Source organism: Colletotrichum destructivum, chromosome 11 (genome assembly GCF_034447905.1).
Source record: "Colletotrichum destructivum chromosome 11, complete sequence".
NCBI classification, from domain to species: domain Eukaryota; kingdom Fungi; phylum Ascomycota; class Sordariomycetes; order Glomerellales; family Glomerellaceae; genus Colletotrichum; species Colletotrichum destructivum.
Genome location: NC_085906.1, coordinates 1,223,106 through 1,231,788, shown reverse-complemented (window position 1 = coordinate 1,231,788; position 8,683 = coordinate 1,223,106). Strand labels below are relative to the sequence as shown.

At 49.8% G+C, this 8,683-nt stretch overlaps 1 protein-coding gene across 1 annotated transcript; it reads right to left on the bottom strand.

The window, feature by feature from the left end:
* Window positions 1-7,991: 7,991 nt before the first annotated feature.
* CDEST_15454 (Putative protein kinase-like domain superfamily) lies at window positions 7,992-8,557 on the bottom strand. Its single transcript, XM_062931610.1, has one exon. It carries the CDS (start codon window positions 8,481-8,483, stop codon window positions 8,211-8,213), a length of 273 nt encoding a protein of 90 aa, XP_062787661.1. The 5' UTR covers window positions 8,484-8,557; the 3' UTR covers window positions 7,992-8,210.
* Window positions 8,558-8,683: the final 126 nt, after the last annotated feature.

Genomic DNA, 8,683 nt, shown 5'->3' with positions numbered 1-8,683 from the left:
GCCTGATTACGGTCAAAGACCGGAAGGAACTGGTGATAGTGTTTAGGGAGCTTGTCTCTTGGGTCCGTCTTCTTCTTAGGGGCCAAGGCTTTCTCGATATCCGCGATACTTGCGGCAAAAATTCTCATACCGGTACCTTCCGCCGGGTTTTCCCGTCTCTCGCGCCTGATCAGGGCCATGAACACTGATGCCGCCTGCTTCTGTAGAGGAAACCGGTGATCCTCCTGCCCGGGTTTCCTTCCTTGTACCGTGTGGTTTGCTACTCCAATATGCAGGGAGTTGGTTGCTGGGCGGACGACCACATCATCGTCTTTCATCCAGGATTGTCCAAGGATCACGTCGTCCTCCTGATCAGGGATGACGTAAAAGAACAATCGTCGTCTCTTGTACCCGTCGATGTCGATGCTGGCGTACGTGACGGTGTCTATAGCCCCAGGCACTGTGACGTTGACCTGTTCGAGGGCTCTCGGTGGTATGCTGATACGCGGCAAGCGGAGTTTCGTAGCGTAGGTGTCGCTGATTGTGGCGTAAGTGAGGCACCCGTTATCCACCAAGGCGTAGGTGTAATGGGTGTTATTGATTCCGATGTTAACATAAAAGGGCTCACTATCCATGTTCTTCCTAACACTCCGCCACTCCTTTCTTGCTTCTACCTCCTGGCGGCGCTTTTCGCCAGGAGTTACTCTTTTCCCGAGTCTTCTGAGGTCTGGTCAGACTCCGTCTCGCTCGATTCCTCCGAGCTACTCTCGGCAACAAGCTTAGTCTTGGACTTCTTGACTTTCGACTTCTTAGTCTTTGCCTTCGGAGGTTTCTCTTCTACGTCCTCACAGTGCCGAGCGAGGTGCCCTGGCCTCCTGCACCTATAGCACAGGAAGTCTTTGGTCCTTACGTCCCTCTTCTTCCCTCCCTGGTCAGGGGCCTTGGTCTTACTGACCTTGGTAGGCTCCCAGTCCATCTTGTCGTGAGGTGGTCTTGTAGGGGACTTAGGCTTTGCCTGACCAGGGGTAGACAGCCTTCGTCGCTGCCTCTCTTGGCGTTCCTGAGAGGACTGGTTGTCTAGGCGAGATCCGATCTTCATTAAGAGCCTGGTGTACTCGGGGTAAGATTCCGGGATATCAGCCACGCTGATCAGGTGGCTGCGTAGGGTCGCATTCAAGGCTCCTTCAAGGTAGTTGATTCTTACAACGTCAACCCATTCGCCTCCTCCGCTCTCGGCCAGTTCCTTCTCGAACTTAGGGAGGAAAACAGCAAAGCTCTCGTACTCTTTCTGGCGGAGCGTTCGTAGTCGGCTGAGTGCCCTGGCCTTGGCGTTTGGGTCTCCATAGCAACTTTCCAGGTAGCTCATGAACTGGTCGGGCGACTCTTCTCCGTTTGCTCCACCCTGAGCGTAGTACGCTGACGCCATTGCTTGAGCTGTACCATCCAGCCTGGCGTATATATATCCAAATATATCAGCGTCACAGTCAAAGGCTCTCCTATCTAGGCGGATCTTTCCTTTCATCTCCAAGAACCAACGTCGGAAGTTTTTACGGGTACCATCGAACTTCGGAGGGTCGGGTATCTGGTGTTTTCTTCGGAGCGCGGTTATCGGTTGAGCCTGATCAGGGGGGGTGGAGGTTGCAGTCGTTGTAGGGGTCTCGTTTGGGGTCGTTGTCGGGTGCCTAGGTGCGGCTAGGGCTTGCTGCAGCAGTCGAATCTGCTCTCCGTGGGCCTCTCGTTCGGCCGCTTGGGTGGTTCGCATCTCCTGTAGCTGGGCAGCCAGCTGACTGATCAGCTGCACCAGCTGCTGTGGATTCTCAGATGGTTCGGCATTCATATTGCCCTCCATGTCGATAGCTCCCGCAACACACTGTGTTCTCTGGGGCTCTTCCGGTCTATCCTTTGTCCCGCAACCACAACGTGGTTCTGTTGAGACTGGACGGGGTACTCCTGATCAGTCCTACTCTGATCGGGTCCACGGGTTCTGTAGCTATTTTGGTTGACGGTCCCTTTTTCAACTAAGCTACGAGGCTCTGTCCTCCAGCCTCCGCCAGACCGCTACTTCTAGAGAAAGGCTCCGACGTCCTTAATCGCGCAGACTCTGGCCGTCCTCACTAGACGAACCGACCGTCTAGTATAGAGGATCCTGGTGTTTGGGATCTGAGGATAATGTAACGGTCCAAGGCGTGTGTATTTGCAACAGGCTATGGCGACTACTACGAGTATCCTCAGATGAGGATTAGAAGGGAAGAACAACAAATCTCCGCCTCGCAGCGGCCTGATCAGGGCCATGCGGCCCATGCCGCACTGGCCATCGGATTGTCGGCATCGTGGATTCCGTGGTGGGCCTGACCCGGGGTCGCCCGTGGCCGCGATATCCAGCAAGGCCTCATACGGGCCCAGCCCGTTACATAATAGTAACTTACATAGATTTAGAAGACATTGTTTTATACTTAAGATAGAAGAAACTTACTTACTTTTCGTTTTGAAGCCTAAATATTTAAATAACTAAGCTCCTAATTTAAATTCTAAAGAAATACTAACGTGGTTGATAAGCTCGGCGATCAGACAAGCTCGGCGATCACCCAACCGCAACCACAGCACATTTCCAACTAATAAGCAACACCCAGGAAATCAATTGAATTCCAACTAATGGAGGTCCTCTTCCTCAGATATTTCTTCGACAAATTGACATGTTCGCGCATTATGACCGGTGTTCCCACAGACGCCACACCGCCGTTGGCCCGTCTCAGTCCTCGGTCGGCGACCACTACTCCGGCGCGTTTCCTCCTCAATCTGAGCTGTCGCCTCTCTCTGTGATTGAAGGTCCTCTGCCTCAGCTATAGTAAGACTTCCTCCTTGTTTGAGACGGGTTTTCTTAGCCCTCCTGCGTCGGCTAAGCAGGTTATTCTCCTCTCGAAGGATCTGGACCTCCGACCTTAATAAGGCAATCTGGTGCATAAATCCTCGCGCTCCCTTTGATAAATGCTCTACAGCTTCAATAATTGAAGTTGGGGAGCTATTCTGATGGCGGGATATCCTCCTTTTAATGAGTTCAGACTGAGAAGATGCTTCTGTTGGGTTGTTTGGCGTCTGAGAAGTCCACGCAGGGGGTGTTGTTGGGAGGGACCCTGGAGGTGTTGGAGTGTGTAACTTGACATCAAGCTTTGAAAGCACACTTTCTGCGCTTAGAGGGACAAGCCCTGCTCCTCTGAATCCTCCCTGAATGTTATTTTCCGTGATAGCTTGCGTGAAAGCCTTACGAAACGCAGGGAAGAAGTCTTCTTTCGCAATATGCGTATTACCCCGGCGTATCTTATCCTCAATTTGTCGACCGTATGCCGTCTTTAGTGGCCCAAAACACCCAACGTCCAAGGGCTGAAGCAAGTGAGACGAATGAGCCGGCATGCAGAGTGTGACGATACTGTTTTTCTTGCAATATATCTCAAAGTCGGCGGCGTGGTGACTTTCGTGCCCATCGACGATAAGGAGGCGATGACTACCACTTGCACGCAGTTTTGAATGCCGATCAAAGTGCCGTAGCCAATCTAGGCCTCTTTCGTTTGTTGTCCACCCATTTTCAGACGTTGCAATGACCCAGTCGCGTGGGAGACCGGTTTCAGTATACCAGGTGGAGAGGTGATATTGGCCCGCAACGATGATGTACGGCGGAACGCTGTAGCCTGACGAACTAATGGCCTGAATGACTGTAACCCATTCACGATTGCCAGGCTGCATCATTCTCGTATTTGACCGCCTTTCGGCACTAGTGACGACCATTCCGGATGCAATCTGGCCCATCATAAAACCAGTCTCGTCAAAGTTGTAGATGTCGGAGTCCACGATGCCGTATTTCGCGATTGTGTTCGCCACAAGGCGAAACCACGCGTTTATCGCGCCTGCATCTTCGCATTGGGCCCTCTTATAGTCGTACTTACGAAAAAAGCGCGTCCGAAGCTGTGGTTGTCGCTTGACGAAGTTTGAAGCCCAGCGCTTCCCAACTGGGGGTGCGTCGCGGTCGGCAAGCAGTCGATTAGCCATATCTTCCACACCACTGAGGCGAGGAGGAAACGATCGGGAATCCAGGTCTAGAATGTACTCAACTAGCTTCTCCTCTTCAAGCGCAGTCAAATTTCGTAAGCTAGGCAATACGTCGCGTCGTGACAGCTTTCCCTTAATTCGGTCGCGTAACGTTGAGTAGGGTACTGAGTAGATCCGGCATGCGGCTCTTATACTAAGATTTTCAGTTTGTTTGATTGCCTGGATAGCTAAGTTCAATTAAGCTTCTTTATTCATAAGGGACATTGCTGAGTATAGTGTGATGTGTACGTAAAGGTGAAAGATTAGTTTATCCGGTCGGGTGATCGCCGAGCTTGTCTGATCGCCGAGCTTATCAACCACGTTATAAGCAAATAAAAAGCTCAAAATCAAGAATTCTAATTTGATCGCTGGCATCCTCAGAATGGTTCGTAATGTTTTCTGTCGGGCGAGTCTTATATGTGAAGGTTGTGCGTCCCGTAAGGGTATAGGTATGGTGCCTCTAGTTGAATCGTTGTGGGATCTATGCATCTGGACTACAAGTGCTATATACGGTAGATGTGCTCTAGGACCTACGTAATTTGTAATGTGAATCCTCTTTCCCACTGGTATTCTCACTTGGAGAATGTAGTAGCACTGTCTCTTATATGTATGCATCTAAGTAGACACTTGGAAGTGGATAATAGAGGGAGAGGGAGAGGGCAAGTAGTAACCAATTAGCTTGCCAGACGGGTAACGTCTGTCTCCTACCTACATATTGATCACACAAGATGTTGTGAGCATGGGACGTAGGAATCGTATTTATAATGCCTCTACTCTCTCGGACTAACTATACAAAGGAAAGAGTCTGCTGGGATCTATATACCTAGGTGAATGAAGGTATCGTGAGTCGGGCTGGAACAATAATGTGACCGAAATGCCCCGGTGAAGGCCGGGATGACCTGGACAGGCCGGACGGGCCCGGTCGGGCTGGAGGCATCACGATATAAGGCGAAATAAAAGGGTTTAGATTTGAAGTGTTTAGAACTATGTCATATCTATCTACTCTCGAAAGGGTTGACGTCTCTGCCCTGCTGTAGCAAGTATCTTACCTCGCAATAGCTTTCAATCATCTCTTTTGCAAGATCAGCACGCATTCGATAACGCAACCTATTCGAGTGAGCTGTCATGGTGCATATGATATATGGTGCCCTTTTCACAAGGCTTCGCTTCGTGAAGCCTTCGGTCTGGTGTTGCTTCGCCCCATTGCTTCCATGTCAGACAAAGCCACGCCCAATGTATCCCCGGGATCGACATAAGAGGCCAAGGCGATAATGACGTAAAGACTGAGTAACATGGTACCCTCGAGATAGTCCGACTGGCCGTCCTGTATAGTGTACGTGATTATCAGCATAGAGACGCGAAGGCGACGGTCTCGAACGTCTCAAAGTGGAGAGTCATCGGCTTATCGAGGACAGTCCACCCAAGAATGACCAAGAAAGGAATGACGAGAAGGGCCTCCTCCTCGTTATGGTGCTAGATCTCAGAATCGAAGAGGTTGGGGTGGGTGCGCAGCTGGAACTAGAGGTAAAGGACGTAGAGCAACAGCAAGATGATGGTAGTGCCGCGGGACAGGACCAAGATGCTGTGCTCCTATTCGACACTGTCGGCTTCATCAAGCATGGATTAAAGCTGCCATGCGCCATCAGTTGATGAACGAGGGGTCAAAGAGCGCACTGGGATGCTGCTTACCGTGGCAGGAATAACGAGCGAGGCAAGAGAAAGTGTCATCGGCGAGCTCTGTGCCATGCCCTGGGAGAGAACCGATCCGAGCATAGACAACTGAACAACCTCGATCTGGACCTCCTTCAGGGTAATGATACTGAGAATCAGTTCTACAGCATTGCAAAAGGTGGCGTTGAGTAATCCTCCAAGAAATTCGCCAACTCCGTTGAGATTTGTTCGGTCGCAAACGACAGGATAGCAGCGGGCGGAATGATGGCGAAAAAGCTGATAGTAAAAACGGCAGTCGGGCTCCAGGAAAGGTGATCTACGGTAATGTCCAGGGGTACCATGTTGAGAGGAAAGTTCACATAGTCTGACAAGAGAGCAACTTGTTAGCAATGGCGGCGTAACGAGATCTTAGTAATGTGTCAGGCCACAGGCTTGCTGGTTATGGTCAAAGTCCCTTTTGCTTTCTAAATTCGATGTTTGATTTTTGATCTTTCACGACCTCCTGCGCTGGCAAAAGCATAAGGATCTTGGAAACTAGTTATTCGCCTGACTTCCTAGGACCCCCAGAAGTCGCAAAGGGCAAGCACCAGGCAATAAAAATCTCTCTCGTTTCGCACGCCAATGTTACTGCAGACCTCAAGCTCTAGGTCTTCTGTCAAATTGCTGCTTCTGGTGTTGATAGAGGCTCCTGCAGGAATCCTAGCTGAATATTTAGTCGTTTCACCTGGAAAGGGAGACGATGACACTAGTTGGGTTGTTATCTCATCTCCCCAAAAACACGCGAGGATTCCGTACTCCTCTGCTGAAGCATCACCATAAAGAAGGTATTCATTGCGATGATTCTGAAGACATCTTCTCGAGCAAGTAACCCTAGCTGCAGAGTAGCCGAAATCCTCGGGGTTTTCTTTTTCGTCGTGGATGCGTGAGAGATTTCCTAGCCAAACTGCGATGATAATGACTTGGCGGGTTGACTTCCGATGTATTAACCAATGTCGCCAGTTCCTAGCCCATTCCCGCAAGCTCCAGAAGGAAATATAGGCTGTAGGTACAGGAGACCATGAGAGATAGGCGTCAATAAGTGTATCTTTGCCTTCACCTTGCGACCTCGGTGACTTGTGCCCATCGTGAAAGGTGCAATTGGAAAGCTCGGAGTTTTCATCATGACATTCGACTCAGAATCCGATAACGGGATACGACATTGAAACTCAAGATACTGGGCTAACCAATGCCCAATACTGAGTTGGATAGGTCGTTGAGGGTCACAACGCTCCGTTAGTCGAGGGTGGCACCATCTCGTTGTGGCCTGATCATCTACCGCAGGACCGGTCTCTTAAGCTGCTGCCGTCACACAAAAGACTCTGTGTTCCATCTTTCACCGTAGTCAGGTGTTCTATGGGCTGGGAGCCTGAAGGAACTTTGATGGCCTTGATCTCCTCTGTTGACTGTATGGCAGGGTAGTGACTGAAGCGTCTTTAGTACTCTAGGACTTCTTTTCAGGACCGATGGCTGGTGTTGTTATGGTATTGTTGGAGATGACGGTAGATAGAGGTCTGGAAGCAGCCATGACAGAGCTTGCAGATTCTAGAAACGGTATTTGTCTTAAATCACTATCATTTCTAGGTGGCTGACTGCATGTTGTCAGAAGTCCATGACGGTGCAAGCGGAGTATGGAAGGTATTGGTTCATTGGTTTCGGAGTCGAGTGGGCCATGATAGGGTGTTTTAACCTTATGACCACTTTGACTCAATTTAAGTGTTGGAATACCGATCGGCTGGCCGGATTATCCATGGGAAAGTGGATACAGTGGATGGATTGGGCCAATCAGATCACACGGATTCATCTCCGTTAGATCGATAATATCCCCTCCGTCAGCTGCCCTTCACTTTTTCCAACTTAGACCTACACACACCCAAGCAAAATACGAATACCCTCATCTATTGAGCCGTTCGTTAACTCGAGTGACCTGTGATACCAACATTAAGAAATTGAACATTCAACGCAAGGAGTGCTTTCCAATCAGTTGCTTTTTGCCACTTTTGGTCCCAATCCGATTGATTTTGGTTTTCGTGTGGCATCTTGATAAATGTATGTAAAGTTGTATTTACAGAACGAGAGCACATAGGATACTTTTATATACCTTTCCAAGATTTACAGGAGCAAAGATATTAGCCTTACGTAATACACATAGTACTGCTTTCTTTGTTACAACTTTACAAAATAATTTTAGTCTTACGTGATACGTATTTACAATGTAATAATTTACGTCAAGTCTTGATTTCTTTTTAGCATAATGCCTAGAGGAGTGGTCGACGGTCCATTTCTGCGAGAGGCGGCTGAGGCCGCCGGCCTCGCCACGACCGCCTAAAGCGTTGTTGACTTCTTCCTTCTCGTTATTGCTGTTGCCATCGTCTGGTAGGAATGGGAACGCCCGTCTGTAGGATTACCTCGCCCAGGCCACGCCCAGGCCACGCCCATAGCATCTAGGAAACAAGCACCTCCATAAAATCATTACAGTTCAGCATGTTTCTGTTTTGGGTAACGATTTTGAGCCATTTTATCATCTGTCCTTTACCATCGCCTCCTTGTTTCACCTCACAGATGAGCCAACTCTTTGTCGTTTTCTCCAGAATACGTATCTTTTCCAGCAGGCAGAGCGTCGTAACGCCTAGTCGCCATACGTCCCCTGGGGCGCCTCGCAGTTGTTCCACAATGAGGTCAGGCGGAACGTACCAAGTGGTGCCCCCTGTCATCATGATATTATTGGCGGACGTAGCTATTCGGGGTCACGCAGAGGCGAATAGTTGATGGTACAACACTTGGATTACTGGTCATCAGGTGTGAGCCAGAGTGTGTCAGCTGCACGGTTGGCTGACTGCAGCGGAGGGCCGATGGTTGATGGGGGTCTGTGCGCCCGAGTTCCTGTGGAGGAGGGGTTCTTCCTTTTCCGGGTTAG